Source organism: Suillus plorans (assembly GCF_016647745.1).
Source record: "Suillus plorans strain S12 chromosome Unknown HD556scaffold_1, whole genome shotgun sequence".
NCBI classification, from domain to species: Eukaryota; Fungi; Basidiomycota; class Agaricomycetes; order Boletales; family Suillaceae; genus Suillus; species Suillus plorans.
Window position 1 is genome coordinate 2,104,284 of NW_024537385.1, and position 14,318 is coordinate 2,118,601.

Sequence of the window (14,318 nt, forward strand, 5' to 3'; positions counted from 1 at the left end):
TAATCTTGGTTAAAATTCCAATGATTAGCTATGTCGACCATGTCTTCCACTTGCTGCGAAATCCTTGGGTTTTTTTGCTCATGTTGCTACTATTATTCGTGTCAACGATTCGAGTCTTGAATCGACTGTATCGTTGCACTGATTCCGTAGCGGGCTCTGCCGTGAGCGGCTAGAAGATGGTCGCTTATTTCGACATTTATGTAAATGCTGCAATAATGGTATAAGTTGCAGTCATAGTTTTCGGGAGCACCTTCCTTCCAACTCTTTCCAACGGTGTGTGGAATCGCCATCTAGAGGAACTGGTACTCCTTTACACTTACTAAATAATCTACAATTAGCTGATGCATTTTTTTTTATCACTTTAGTCATTTCGTTGAAATGTATCTTCTCCTCGTCCATTCGTTATTCTTTTCCTTTGGCCTCGTTCGGGCAGCTGTCACTGCCTATGGCCCGCATGTCCAGTCACCATTTGGGACTACGACGGCTGCCTCTGCCTCATACACGGGGTCGGCTTCATACGACCGAACGATATTACAGCCACCGCCGCCGCCTAGTCCACCCCCACCCACTCAGTTCAACGTGGACCTGCAGACCGGAGATGTCTCGGGAGTTTCGATTCAACAACAAGGCTCATTCTTTGGCTTCAGCATAGAGTTCAGTGTTACGACGCAAGTCCGTAAGTATTTCGTTCACTCGCATGTGTATCCACTGAACATGTCTTGTAGTCGGGCTGAACAGGTAACTAATTCAGTTACCACTAAGGACTAGCGTTTACCCCAATTACCAGTTCTTTCCTCCAAGTTCCATTTCTCAACCTTATGGCCAACCTGCAACAACGCGGGGGCGGCGTTAGGGTTCGTGTCGGTGGTAATACTCAAGAGACCGCTACCCTAGTGGCCAGTACCCCGGACGGTGCAGCTCTCGAGAAGAACTACGCGGGCATAACAAACCCCGTAAGTGCTTTTTTTTTACTCAATTATTTTGAGACTGAACACCCCCAAGACGGCAACGCCGCCCCTCGTCTTCACAAATGAGATCATCAAAATGATGGCGGAGATCTCTGCACTCGCTAATGTCTATTGGTATATGGGTATGCGATACCTGATAATACCCTTGTTGTCGCTGACCTTCTTGCGTAGGTGTGCCGTTCAATGATACTCAGCATTGGCGTTTGCAGATCGCTGAAGTCGGAGAGGCGATGCTTGGAAATTATCTGATTGGTCTACAGGTCAGGAACCCGACGTGTAGTGCGACAGTCTCTGATTGCTTTTACTTTAGGGCGGCAATGAACCTGATCTTTACTCAAGGCACGGTCATCGACCGGATGTAAGTTTTTTTTGGCCTGACTCCGTATTCATTGTTAACCTTTCTGCAGTCTTATGGCCCTCAGGATTACAAAGATGAATTCGGTCTTCTCATCGACGCAATGAACGCGGACTCCAATATCCCCAATAAAAATTTGCTCATTGGCCCCAACTTGGCTGGCGTGTGGAGCCCAACAGATATCTGGGAAACCGGGTTCGCTACAGACTTCAACCAAAACCTTGCTGCGTTGGGTGTTGAAAGGTGAGTCACAGATTATCCGTCGTCGTCATCTTCTGGCTCACAATCGTGAAGGTATCCCACCGATAATTGTTACGCCCAGTTCGGTATAGGAACTCCACGCACTGGCCAAGAGATGTTCCCGACCTTCCTGACACACCAAGCCGGAAAGAGCATCGTTGCTGAGTTCCCCGGTGCTGCCGCATATGCGCAATCCGTTGGAAAGCCTTTTATCATGTCGGAAACCAATACAGCATCTTGCGGAGGTTTTCCCGGGTTAAGCGACAGCTTCGGTGCCGCCCTGTGGGGAATTGACTATGCTCTCCAACTCGCATACAGCAACTTCTCCACTGTTCTTTTGCACGTTGGTGGACAGAGCACATATTACAATGTACGTTCAACTCGAGTCCTGTCGTTATTCAACCTCTAACTATTGTCTTCTACAGCCCTTTACACGTTCGTGTTAATCATCCTATCTGGATGGTGATTTTTTTGAACGTTATTCCTTAGCGCCTGTGAGAAACCAGTCGACGTACCAACAGTGGACCATTGGTATGAGCTACCTTGCATCATTTTTCCATTGAATGCTAATCGAGCTCCCATCGCAGGTCCGATCTATTACTCGGCTTTAGTAGTCGCAGAAGCACTGGGTTCCTCCAATATCGCACAAGTCCTGGATCTGCAGGCAAATGATGGAAACGACTACACTCCGGGTTATGCGATTTACGAAAATGGCCAGCCAGTCCGTGTTGCACTGACTAACTTCGTCTCGGATCCGTCTGGAGATAGCGATTACACTGCGAGTATTTCGATCGGGGGGACGGTGCCTGCTCAAGTACAAGTCAAGTGAGTGATTCCCTAATTGTCATGAATTTATTGTTTCCTAACGCTCACTCAGATACCTCCTGGCTAAATCTGTCTCTGAACTATACAACTTCACGTGGGCTGGACAGGTGTGCACAACGTGAATCTTCCTTGATTACCTAGACTAATTATTCCCCAGACTTTCGGCGGCCCATTCTCATCAGACGGACGACTTAATGGCACACTCGACATACAGACTATTCCCTGTGACCAGACTAATAACGTATGTCAGGTCAAAGTACCTGCTCCTGGTTTCGCCCTTGTATTCCTCACCAACAATGCGCTGTCCGAGTCCGACCAAACTTCAACGATGACCTTCCCAACCACCGCATATACGAATTTTCATGGTGGACCAACCGTCACTATTGACCCCTCCGTTCTGGCTACCTCGAATGGTGAGAAAGGATTTGCCAACGCCCTAGCGGGCACGAGCAAAGGCCGCCAGATGAGCAACGCTTTGGGATTCGCGCAAGCGCTGCCTAGCTTGGTCGGTGTCATGGCTGGTGCTCTAATGATCGGGCGTCTGGCCCTCGTGCGATGAACGTTTTTGAATTTTTCATTCGGGGTTCAGTGGTTCAGGAACTTCATTCGTTCATCTACCTGCACTTGCATCGGAACTGATGCACATGGGCATATATCTCGGAAATGATCATTGTCACTGCTGTGTGTATATGACATCCTTTGGCCACTTGGATCTTTGACCTGCGTACATATACTGCTTACAACTAATCCTACCTTTGGATCTTGGGCCTGCATCTATCCCACACGCTAATCATACTCGCCATCTTTTTGTTCATCACTCGTACCACTGCATCTACTATCACAACTGAACTGACTTTCAAGGCAATTTGGATCACGAAGTTCGATAAGTCCCGAAAACTTGTCGCTCACTGGAGGCTCAAGTCAGTTGAAACCACTGCGATCTTTCTGTAGTCGGAGGTATCTTTTTCATGTTCATGTTTTCTGGCGAGCCATCATCGGGTTAAACGTGCGTCGATAGCCTTTTCACGGGCTTCTTAATCAACAAGCAGAGCATTACCCTCGTCTTGCAATGATTCAGCTCGTTCACGACTAAGTATACACGTTGTAGACTGCAATGCATCATTAACCTTGAAAGCGGAGGGATCTTTAGTGTTACCCGGAGCGAGTCCCGGCCAGAGTCAAAGTTTGCATGGCGATCGAACAGACTCTCATTCTTCGATATGCTTTTTCCGTAATAGTAACGTACGCTATAACCAGTAAGTCTGGTATGATGAAATGATAGACCGGCATCACCGGCGGGGCGGCCCTCGAACTGGGCGCGCAGTCAGTTCGAATTCATTTTAAATTTTCAGCTTCAGATTCCTCCTCTTTCCTCTCTGCTTGCCTTTGGTTTTTGTCTGCTTCCCTCGTTCCTCCTGGCAAGTAACGAGCAAGCCAGACGAATGCTTAGTCAATTAGTGCTTGGCTAGCACTTTATTTTCCTCACCGGCATGACTCGAGTCTATCAAATGCAAGGCATCTCATGTTACATATCTCTACTCCAAATCATCAACCTCTGACACAACATGTTAGGCACATAGTCCGTCGACTTACCGACAGCGAGGTTGCATCAGAGCGAGCAAGGTTCGTTGTCGAAAGGCAAATAGCACATCGCGAAGATGCAAATGATCGTGTACAGCGCCTCAGAAATGCCTTACAAGCAATCAGGCTTCAGTGCTTTAGCTGAATCTATGTTAGAGTTGATGGACACGAACGATCAACAACATTCTGCTTATGTGCCACGAGTCAATTTCAAGTTCTCGAGGCCATAGGGCCCAGCTCTATTACAACACCACGTATGCGTTGACGACTAACTCCCGCGGACAGGAATGCAATTGAACTGTTTCGAGTCAATTCTGCCAATACCGTCATGTATTCGAAATGTGACCGTCCACTATATGCCTTCTCCTATGGAGTATAAAAGCGTCAGCAATCATGTTGCAAACGACCTCTATACAAGTAAGATTGACTCACTATCATGATTACCCGCCTCTCTAGTGTTTTCATTGTTCTCCTCAGCCTGATGGCCCTTGTCGACGCTGGAGTGCCAGTAGTAAGCCTCGCCTCACCTTAAACCTTGCCGTATTGTTATACGATGTCCGCAGGCCGCTCGCGAAGCTATTGACCTCGACGAGCGTAATGTCATCGGGAGAGACGAGGACTACAAAGTCGGATCAGAAACCAATAGAGTGGGGTCTGCGAAATTATAAACGATTATGGCTGGTGCGAGGTGCTACAATTTTTCGCAGACCGAGTCAGTGATAACTTAGCTGTGATATGAAGCAAACAATGATATGAAAATGAGGTCACGTCAGATATTGCAACTCTGGCGCAATGATAGTAAGACTCAGCCTATGGTTCTATCGCATGACTGCAGCCGCGTCCGGTGACCGGCCAGCTGCGTCCGTAACCATGACCCACCGGCGGAGTACTTTATGATTGGGGGAACGCTGGTGGGGCTCCAAGTCTCGTGGCCATTACCCTCTTCCGACCGCCGTTTCCGAATCGAAAAGGGAACCCTGGCATCTCCGTACAGAGACGATGCGGCTGAATTGAGAGGTTGATTGGTAGCGGCGCGACTTAGATATCGAAAGGGCGGAACGTTCTGGAAGTTGTCGATGCACAAAAAAGGGAGGAAGTTCTCATTTTGCGAAATCGACATACCTTCAGATTTTATAAAGTAAGTTAGTAACAAGACCTATTGCAAGACAGCTGAGCTTTGTCATCGAGCGGTGTTTGAACTCAGCTGGACTTGTCGATGGGCCCTCTGCCAGCCAACTCCAGAAGTCCTCTTCAAACTTTGGTCACAGATAGAAAGGCATGGTCATGGCGTTAGTGTCCGAATCCATGTCTCTCTGTCTGTCCCGGTCCCATAACAAGTGACAGAATCGGGCACCTGATTATGAGTTTGTACTGAGCAGTCTCATTTTAGTGGGTTACCTCGGTACTGGCCGTTGATCTAACCAGGTTATTCACATCACTGCTATGATTTCAACTCACTTCCTCTCCTCAAATATATCCATCAATCACATCAATCAATTCATTCATTATTGCAGAGCTACAGACGCCTCATAGCAACTTGGCAACGGTGAGATTTCATCCTTTCCTGTTTCAGCTAAGCGGGCTCTCCAACAGGTGGCACTATCTCATACGCAATGGTGGGATCTGCAGGACGTTGACCGGTCTCCACAGCTTCGACGCGGTCTTGTGTGATGGTGATCTTGTAGGATGTGGGCGTAATCGTAGAATGACCGCCATTGTAATGGGAATAGGCTCTACGCCGTTGCGGCTCGTCTGCAGCGTGTGCTATTGTATTTTCGGAAATGCAGCGAGTGAGCCTTGAGTCTTGACTCGGGATCAACCTATCCAAGTACCCTCGGTTCTATATGACTGTGCCCATGTCGTGATTGATTATACAGTTATGGGCCTGAACATGTGTGCCTCCCATAAAAGAGATGGTTCTGCGCATCTCAGAGTAAAGAGAGCGATTTTAGTGGTCATAATCAAGCAAGCGAAAAAGATAGACAACAAGCATATATGTGCTGCTGACATATGGGCGGAATCATCATCGCGACTCTCAAGATTGTCGTTCTATTCTGTTGGTGGGACATTCTTGATCACCTGATGAAGATATAGCTGGGGCAGACTAGGATCTCCAAACCAAGCAGCAGCGGTGACAGCGATGTTGAAGCAACGTTGGAAGGTTATTGTTATTTTCCGTCGATTCTGGATAAGACAGACTTCTATCCGGGCTGTTGCACATATCGCAGAGTCATTTGGTTTCCGAGGTTCGGAGATGAAACAATAGCTTTGCCGAGCCACCTTATCTAATCTCCGATTTTATTTTCTAATTTACTCCTGCATCTCAATTTCCAATTGTACAGCCACATATATATCAGCAGGGCTTATTTGCCAGCGTTGAACGAAGTCAACACTCAGTACTCAATATTTCAACTTCGAGCGAGTTGCTTTACCGAAACTCGACTCATCTCCGTCAAATCTGTTTATAACGTTCAACCCTCTATCTTGAATTATTTGTTGCTTATTACCCATGTCTACGGAACCTATAGTAACAGCCTCTGCTGAGGAAAAACGGCCTGCTGAAGAGGCTGTGGCGATACACGAAGGAGATGAAGATGAGAAGCTGCAGGATGCTCGCAAGCAGAGTACGCGTTTTTTCTGCTATCATCTTTCTGCAGATGGATGACCGTCGATATCATAGTCGAGTTCTACTTTGCAGACTCGAACCTGCCATTCGATAAGTGCGCATGATCATCATGCACCGCGTGCATGGCTGATATGATCCAGGTTCATGTGGAGTCTCCACACCGCAAATGCCGAACACTGGGTACCCATCAAAACCGTCTCTTCGTTCAAGCGCATGCGAGAGTATGCGTCGAAGGGCCATGACTGGATAGTGAAGGCCTTACGGACAAGCGAGGAACTGGAAGTGGATGAAGCTGGGGAAAATGCGAGGCGTCGCACTGAGGTGCAACCACCAAAGGGTCAGTTTGAGAGAAGTGTCTACGCGGTAAGGTAGATCATCGAGGTATCGACAAATTTGCTCATACATGCACTGTAGAAAGGGTTTGGAGATGAGACTTCCGATCTCCAAAAGAAGCTGGAAAAGTTTTTCGACCAGTATGGAGGAACGAATGCTGTCAGGATGCGTCGTATAGACGGGAACAAGCAGTTCAAGGTATGTTTCGTAGACGCAATCAAGACGTAACATACGCGCTCATATTTTTCGCAGGGATCCGTCTTCGTCGAATTTGCAGAAATGAAATCCGCGGAAGCATTCCTAAATGCTGATCCTAAACCATCTTGGGACGGCAAGGAGCTGCTGATTATGTCCAAGTATGACGTTTCTCTTTCTGAGTTTCTCTCTCTAATGGACTCTAGGGAGGCCTACTGCGATATGAAAATCAAAGAAAAGGGTCTTACTGGCAAGACCGCCGAGATGCGCAAGGACAACATCGCAAGCCGGAAGGGGTTCAATGCGTTCCAGGAGATGCAGAACGAGAAGAAGGGGAAGGGTCAAAAGGGCAAAGACAAGCCCAACCCCGAAGTCTGGCTCGAGTTCATGGGGTCTAAAATTCGCGTGCAGGAGGAAGATGGAGGCAGCGTGAAGAGTGAAGATGTGCCATATATCAAGGGCGCAACAATGAAGTTCACGGGCTGTGGTGGTGATGCTAACTTTACGGAGATGAAGGTAATTTGGTGGCTTTCACTTCGTCTGTCGAGGTTCTGACTTTTTGGACCGATAGACTCCTTTGAGAGAGCGCTTCGCTCGGGTACCATACATCCAATTCTCAAAGGGAGATGACTTTGGTCTCGTCGGATTCGACAAAGTCTTGACGGAAGATGAGATCGACTTCGTGAAGACCAACCTGAAGACAGTGAACTCTAATGAAGTCCAATGGTCTATACCAGAAGGTACTGTCACCCTCCCCGTATTGCATACGATCTGTGCCTTACTCCTGTTATCATGTCACAGGGGAAGAAGAGAAACAATTCCAAATCGATCGTGCTAACTTTGCTGCGCGGTCAATTCTCTCGCGTTCTCAGGAAAAAGGCGGTTCGTCACGAGGCGGACGTGGAGGCGGACGCGGGGGTCGGGGTAGAGGAGGTCGTGGTGGTAGGGGCGGTGGTCGTGGTGGAGGTCGTGGCGGAGGTCGCAGTGGCGAGAAAAGCCAGCCCGCTGCAGTGTCTGAGGAACAAAGCGGAGAAAAGCGCAAACGGGCTATTGAGCCTGACGGCGGCCCTGACACTGGTATTCGTGGTCAGGCTATCCCCGCTATTGCGCCATCAAAAAAAGCAAAAACGGATGCTGCATAATATCTGTACCGATAAGCTATGTGCACAATTTGTACCTTGGGGCATTGCATTTCGTCTTGAAAGACAACTTCTGTTATAACTTTCATGTATACTCATATTCAGTATTCTATTACATGCACAATGCTACAGGAAAGATAACGATACGGACTCATCGGACGAATCAGGACAAATCATTGATACTAACCACGGCAGGAATATCAGCAAAGAATCCTATCGGATGCGACATGCATGCATATGATTGATCAAGGAAAATGAATAACCAGGACTCCTAAACAAGAATTTGGTCGATGAGATATGGTGCACAGACTCGCGACCAACCTGCGCCAGCATACTCTATTTAAATGCACCAATTTGAGGGCTGTTCACGACGAACTATCAAACGCAATACTTGCGAGCGAGAATTCGACTAAACCGGCTCGTTTCGTGCACCAGCATGAACCTATTATCGTATCTCTACGCTTCCGACGTCCATGTGTCAGCGAAAGTTATGTTTTTGACTCGTGCAATGATCTCATGGTCCGACGCGATCCTCTTGTATTCTCTGACACGCCGCTGCGCTAGCAAAAATGGACCGACCGAAAGGCTGTCCAAGGCGAGCGATACTCCTGAGTGAGGCTTCTCTTCTAATACAGGCAAACCGCCGGAGTTAGTAACGTGTCAGAGTCGTCCATCAGGAACCCGGGCGATTTAGGTGTTGGTATGCACCATTATCATGATATTCCACAGCACGAGTATGTAGATGAGTACTTGTCAGTTGATACGTTCGAGCATGGCGAACGTCGACAGTCCTAGTGAATTCTCATCATGATGAGCGTTGACAAAAACCAAGCAACACAGGACATAAACTTGACCATGTCGGGGCGAGTCTCAAGGAGTACTCTGATAAAGTATTACTGGTGAGCATAGAGTTTGAAAACAAACGCTCTCTCACCTTTACTATCTTCAGGCGGTTGCACGGCACAGGTTTGTGCACTACATAGGGTCCTAGGGATCGAAGTTCCTGACAGCATAGTAAACGGCCCCCGTCGAATGAGGTCAATTATCGAGTATATCCATCCTATAAATTAATAATAAAATGGTGTATATGTGTAGGAAAAGACCATACCATATGTACCAGTTGCTGTTTAGTTTCGTCCCTCCCTTGGGTGATCATGAACTATCCAACTTCTCGCACAACGTTCATCTCCGCTGTGTCTGGAAGACTGTTGACAATAGCCCTGTGATCGTCGTTCGTCAAGCATCGTTGTTGTCGTTGTCGGTGAGAAAGCTGGACTTAAAATGCGGTGATTTTCAGTGTTTGCATGATAGATCACGACGTGTTCCTGCACATACCACGGGATTCCTGTATATGCGAAAATTCTGAAAAGGGAACTCAAGTTGTTGATTCAATACTACACGAGGTATTGCTGTGTCGGAGTATCTTCGGAAAGTTCATAGGAATTATTTGGGAAGTACTAGAACTGCAGTATGAGCACTATTTTGGGAAGCTGTGTTACTAAGCTGTGTGTGCGCTCAGCATAATAGGTGACCAGGTCGCACTGCAGGTTGCTCAACACCCTGTACTTTACTTTTCTTCAGTCAAGCAGACATATAACGCCATCTACGTCGCAGAGAGCGCTTCTGTAACGCCTTCTCACTAGTAATATTGATCTGCGCGCCCAGCAGAAATGAATGACAGGCAAGCACATTATCCGTTTGTTCCAGCCGCATCGTTCTGAAGACTTCCCCACTCGAAGTGCTCTCAAGTATAATCCTTCTCATGAATCTTGCGACATGGAAAAACAGCAGCTCCCAGACTTGGAAAAGGTCGAGGGACTGATTCCAGAATCGGAAGAGGAAGAGGAATTAAATCCCAACGAAGCTGTTCTTGAGACACTTATCGTCGGTCTCAACTGGACACTGTACTCAGTGAGTTCACATCGTCAGCAGTATTGTTGCATCCTCTGATGATGCATGGTTCTATTCATCAACTCCAGGCTTTGATAACCGGGTCAATTTGGTACAACGCGTCACCACTAGATTCCCCTGTCAACGATGGTGTCCCTACGCACGATTCCCAAACGCCTTCACTACGTTATAAGCTCTCGTGCGGACTCTTCTTTGTCGGCAGCTCACTGAGTTTCTGCGTCGCATTCCTCATCATTTTGGGCAAGATCCTGATGCGCCAGCACACGCTCACTCTGAGGCACCCGCCTTTTGGTCCTCGTAGCCTCCCCAAGTATAAGGTTCAACGTCTACGCGCGATACCGGCATCCATGCCTGCATGGTTCATAAAACTTCTGAAGTCACTGCAGTTTATCTTTCCATTCATCCAGTTTACGATTACCATGACGCTACTCGTGCTCGGTGGTATTCGCCCTTCCAAAGCTTAAGGGCCCTTGCCAATTTTTCTTTGACTCTCTTGACCCAAGAACAATTTTTCATATCGTCTAAGGAAAATTATGTTTACCGACGTTATCCTTCACCCCGAGGCTCCAAATTTTTATTGTTAAATGAACCGTGTTGGCTCTTGAGCTTGAGCGATAGTCTTTCCCGGGCCAGTTCTATTTCTTTTCACTGTATTCACCAATCACCATATACGATCTTATTTTATGTACATTCATTGTATTGTCAAACGATATATAAATCATCATGATAGAAACGAATCAAACTCGAGACTTTGTGAGATAAGATATTATGCGTTCATGATTACTAAGGCATTGTAAATAAAGTTATAGTAGGGTAGCTTCCCGGCCAAAGCTTACGTTCCTACCATGTTTTAATACATTCAGGTTTGCGCCAATGACTCGCAGTCTTACTGATTGCATCGATCGATGGCTAGTACTCAGGCGCTTAGTATAAGAGACGACCTTCGCCTTGTCCACTCTTACGGATCCTTGTGACCCAACACAGATATTCCGCCACTTCCGAATGATCAAAATCACTTCGACATCTGACTCCTCGTGTATGCCTCATGTGGCACGCATTTACTATACCCATTGCCCACTGAATCTAGATCATTTTCAACTCGGGAAGAATCTACCGAGTCCACACACTGCAATGATTATAAGGCTACCCCAACGCTTCCGAGTCTCCGTCACATTTACCTTCCCCCATGGATCCTTCAGAGATAAGAAAGAAAATCGGTCGCTTTCGAATCCTCGTTATAGGAAGAGCCAATGCAGGAAAAACTACCCTTTTACAGAGAGTCTGTAACACACGAGAGAATCCAGAAATATATAACGGCGCCGGTAAAAAGGTAGGCAGCACGATGCTAGTAGGAGGATCGTAGTCATGACTGAGCGATGGACTTCAGATTGATGCCAGGGTCTTGATGGCTTCCACAGAGGTGCTGTGTACTTTCAATAAATGGTAACCTGAACTAACACGATCTCAGCGCGGATTGCACAACATCGAGAATGAAATGGTGTTTCAAAGCAATCTGGGTTTCATCTTTCATGACTCTCGCGGGTTCGAAGCAGGTGGCGAATCCGAATTTGACCAGGTGAAGGCTTTCATCGCAGACCGTTCTAAGGAAACCAGATTAAGAAATCAACTCCACGCTATCTGGTAATTACAGCTGATCAATCGCGACGCGGCCTCACGGTTTGAACACAGGTATTGCATCCCCATGGACGAGGCGAGTAGGTCGTTCACCTCAGGTGAAATCAAGTTTTTCTCTCAATGCGATACTGGAAACAGTAAGCTTTCGCATCCGACCGTTGTTCATATTCGACTGATGCGCAGAATCACAATCCTCAGTTCCAGTAATAGTACTGTTCACAAAATTTGATGCACTCTACGACGAATCATATGCCCAGCTGAAATCGCAGGGAGCATCGATGGAGGAAGCTGAAGAACGGGCGCCGAAGCACGCAGAAGAATCATTTGCGATTGGGTCACAGCTGAAATTTTTATACCACTCCAAGGAGATTCGACGCCCTCCGAAATGCCACATATGCCTCCCTAGTAAGCTGTTGATCGTCGACTTATGAGTCTGATCCATTTTAACGCTGGTTGGTCTATTAGACATGGACAGGGACGATGCGGATTGCGGGCCACTCATCGAACAAACGGCGGGAACTCTGGATAATGAAGCGCTTCAGCAATTATTCGTCTCGACTCAGAAGACCAACTTGGAGATCTGCATGAAATATGCAGTTGATAAGTAACTACTCATGATCTCATTACCTGCCTCGAGCGTTAGTGACTGATATTGCCCAGATCACTCATGAAACATCTGGACTTTGCTGAGACACTGACATCCGAGGATTATGAGAAGATGGTAGGGGCATCAGGTGTCTGGTTTCCACATATTTTTGTAAGATTATCGGAGAGTTTGAAGGTCGCTCTAATTTATGTTGCGCATTTCTTATAGGTAGTACGTGTGTCGATCCTCGTTCGAGCAAGAGCCATGCTGATCCAAGTCGTTGCCCACCCTTCGCAGGATGTGAGTGTATCGATCCTCGTTCGAGCAAGAGCCATGCTGATCCAAGTCGTTGCCCACCCTTTGCAGGAAGTGAGTGTGTCGATCCTCGTTCGAGCAAGAGCCATGCTGATCGAGATCGTTGTCCACCCTTTGCAGTATGTGAGTGTGTCGATCCTCGTTCGAGCAAGAGCCATGCTGATCGAGATCGTTGTCCACCCTTCGCAGACTGTGAGTGTGTCGATCCTCGTTCGAGCAAGAGCCATGCTGATCCAAGTGGTTGCCCACCCTTCGCAGTGGGTGAGTGTGTCGATCCTCGTCCGAGGAAGAGCCATGCTGATCCAAGTCGTTGCCCACCCTTCGCAGACTGTGAGTGTGTCGATCCTCGTTCGAGCAAGAGCCATGCTGATACAAGTTGTTGCCCACCGTTCGCAGCGTGTGAGTGTCTTGATCCTCCTTCAAGCTCGAGCCTTCCTGAATGAAGCTATTGTGCATCCGTTGATAGAACGTAAGTGCATTGATTCTTTCTCAAGTTCAAGTTCTCACAAAAGCTATTGATGCACCATTGGCAGGAGGTCAGTACATTGACCCTCTACCGACCTTTAGCCACTGACCGAAGAAAACGTCGATCCGTTGACAGCTCGTGAGTATGATCATTTTCTGCCTACGTCTTGTCTTCGTCATTGATGTAATCGGTGAATCGTTGTCAGGATGTGAGTCTACCGATTCTCTGTCGCCCTCGCGCCATACTGACCGAATACATTGATGCTCCATCAATAGATTGTGAGTTTGTCTGTCCACTGTCGAGCTTAAACTATGCTGACCGAAGACATCGTCCGTCCATTCACAGGATGTAAGCACATCGACCCTCAGTCGAATTGGAGCATCACTAACCTTCCCCACCGATGACATTGCTCATCCACTGACAGAATGTCAGTGTGCTCATTCTTCGTCCAGCTCGAGCTTTTCTTACGACTGAAACCGTACATCCCTTAACAGTATGTGAGTGTTTTGATCCGAGCCTTGTTCGCGAACGACATCGCTGATTTATCTATAGGAAGTTAGTCTCTTTATTCTTCTTTGACTTCGGGCCATGCTGACCGAAGATGTTACGCATTGGCAGTATGTGAGTGTATCGATCCTCAGCAGAGATGGACGATTTCAACTTTCCATCATGATTTTACCAGCTTGAGCGGAGTCAAAGTGCAGAGCTGCGGTCTAGGTTACTCTCTACGGTATGTCCAATTGGTTACAGATTGTACATGCAATTCTGATGTTTCGAATGTACCAGGCCTCTGACTCATCACCCTTGGAGAACATTGTTCAGCTCTGTTCTGGTGAATTTTGAGGCTGCGTTGCGATGAACCTGCTTATCATTGATCATTTAGCTGTTGTCATTGTCTTCGAACACTCTTTCTACATTTTCGACAAGCGACGCCATCTTCATGACCAGCAAAAGTCTGTTCCTTCTTTCTATGTCGCTCTCGAGCAGTACATGGCATCTCCGCATGCGACTACTATCAGGGAAGGTGTGAGCGCTGCCGTGCAGGCATATGAAGAACGTGTGAGGACTGCTGTCCACACATCTCACGGAAACTTGAATGCTTTTATGGCGAAGTTGCCGTTTAAACGCTTGCAGAGGAAGGCA

General features: G+C 47.4%; 6 protein-coding genes across 6 annotated transcripts; all 6 read left to right on the top strand.

The window, feature by feature from the left end:
* Positions 1-16: 16 nt before the first annotated feature.
* Positions 17-3,282, top strand: HD556DRAFT_48234 (glycoside hydrolase family 79 protein). The gene is made up of 14 exons (XM_041310735.1): positions 17-302; positions 366-676; positions 726-738; positions 788-953; positions 1,003-1,090; positions 1,140-1,228; positions 1,279-1,326; positions 1,376-1,566; positions 1,618-1,933; positions 1,989-1,998; positions 2,053-2,094; positions 2,151-2,388; positions 2,441-2,495; positions 2,546-3,282. Exons 2-14 carry the CDS (start codon positions 379-381, stop codon positions 2,945-2,947), a joined length of 1,956 nt encoding a protein of 651 aa, XP_041168047.1. The 5' UTR covers positions 17-302; positions 366-378; the 3' UTR covers positions 2,948-3,282.
* Positions 3,283-4,405: 1,123 nt separating this feature from the next.
* Positions 4,406-4,637, top strand: HD556DRAFT_1436131 (uncharacterized protein; the record flags this gene model as incomplete). Its single annotated transcript, XM_041305518.1, has 2 exons — positions 4,406-4,480; positions 4,533-4,637. The coding sequence occupies 2 exons, from the start codon at positions 4,406-4,408 to the stop codon at positions 4,635-4,637; spliced, it is 180 nt and encodes a 59-aa protein (XP_041168048.1).
* Positions 4,638-6,310: 1,673 nt separating this feature from the next.
* On the top strand, positions 6,311-8,413 carry HD556DRAFT_1320029 (uncharacterized protein). Its single transcript, XM_041301291.1, has 8 exons — positions 6,311-6,593; positions 6,650-6,689; positions 6,736-6,958; positions 7,010-7,126; positions 7,181-7,284; positions 7,330-7,639; positions 7,695-7,863; positions 7,925-8,413. Exons 1-8 carry the CDS (start codon positions 6,479-6,481, stop codon positions 8,263-8,265), a joined length of 1,419 nt encoding a protein of 472 aa, XP_041168049.1. The 5' UTR covers positions 6,311-6,478; the 3' UTR covers positions 8,266-8,413.
* HD556DRAFT_1532390 (uncharacterized protein) lies at positions 8,414-9,887 on the top strand (the record flags this gene model as incomplete). The annotated part of the gene is made up of 7 exons (XM_041309527.1): positions 8,414-8,874; positions 8,898-8,962; positions 9,103-9,161; positions 9,212-9,228; positions 9,358-9,523; positions 9,574-9,665; positions 9,782-9,887. Coding segments are annotated over exons 1-7 (681 nt in total), but the record flags the coding sequence as incomplete, so codon positions are not given.
* On the top strand, positions 9,775-10,910 carry HD556DRAFT_1320048 (uncharacterized protein). The gene is made up of 2 exons (XM_041301292.1): positions 9,775-10,173; positions 10,242-10,910. Exons 1-2 carry the CDS (start codon positions 9,937-9,939, stop codon positions 10,635-10,637), a joined length of 633 nt encoding a protein of 210 aa, XP_041168051.1. The 5' UTR covers positions 9,775-9,936; the 3' UTR covers positions 10,638-10,910.
* A 449-nt stretch (positions 10,911-11,359) lies between these two features.
* On the top strand, positions 11,360-12,416 carry HD556DRAFT_1222891 (GTP-binding protein; the record flags this gene model as incomplete). The annotated part of the gene is made up of 6 exons (XM_041296842.1): positions 11,360-11,503; positions 11,561-11,593; positions 11,642-11,814; positions 11,863-11,945; positions 12,007-12,213; positions 12,274-12,416. The coding sequence occupies 6 exons, from the start codon at positions 11,360-11,362 to the stop codon at positions 12,414-12,416; spliced, it is 783 nt and encodes a 260-aa protein (XP_041168052.1).
* Between the last annotated feature and the right edge of the window lie 1,902 nt (positions 12,417-14,318).

What these genes read in the sequence shown, in the direction of transcription:
- HD556DRAFT_1320048 (XM_041301292.1), top strand. Translation starts at nt 9,937, where the DNA reads ATGACAGGCAAGCACATTATCCGTTTGTTCCAGCCGCATCGTTCTGAA. An exon ending in TCAACTGGACACTGTACTCA is followed by an intron (nt 10,174 to 10,241) that starts GTGAGTTCACAT and finishes CATCAACTCCAG; the next exon opens with GCTTTGATAACCGGGTCAAT.
- HD556DRAFT_1320029 (XM_041301291.1), top strand. Translation starts at nt 6,479, where the DNA reads ATGTCTACGGAACCTATAGTAACAGCCTCTGCTGAGGAAAAACGGCCT. An exon ending in ACGGGAACAAGCAGTTCAAG is followed by an intron (nt 7,127 to 7,180) that starts GTATGTTTCGTA and finishes TATTTTTCGCAG; the next exon opens with GGATCCGTCTTCGTCGAATT. An exon ending in CCAATGGTCTATACCAGAAG is followed by an intron (nt 7,864 to 7,924) that starts GTACTGTCACCC and finishes ATCATGTCACAG; the next exon opens with GGGAAGAAGAGAAACAATTC.
- HD556DRAFT_48234 (XM_041310735.1), top strand. Translation starts at nt 379, where the DNA reads ATGTATCTTCTCCTCGTCCATTCGTTATTCTTTTCCTTTGGCCTCGTT. An exon ending in GGCACGGTCATCGACCGGAT is followed by an intron (nt 1,327 to 1,375) that starts GTAAGTTTTTTT and finishes ACCTTTCTGCAG; the next exon opens with TCTTATGGCCCTCAGGATTA. An exon ending in CCTGCTCAAGTACAAGTCAA is followed by an intron (nt 2,389 to 2,440) that starts GTGAGTGATTCC and finishes ACGCTCACTCAG; the next exon opens with ATACCTCCTGGCTAAATCTG.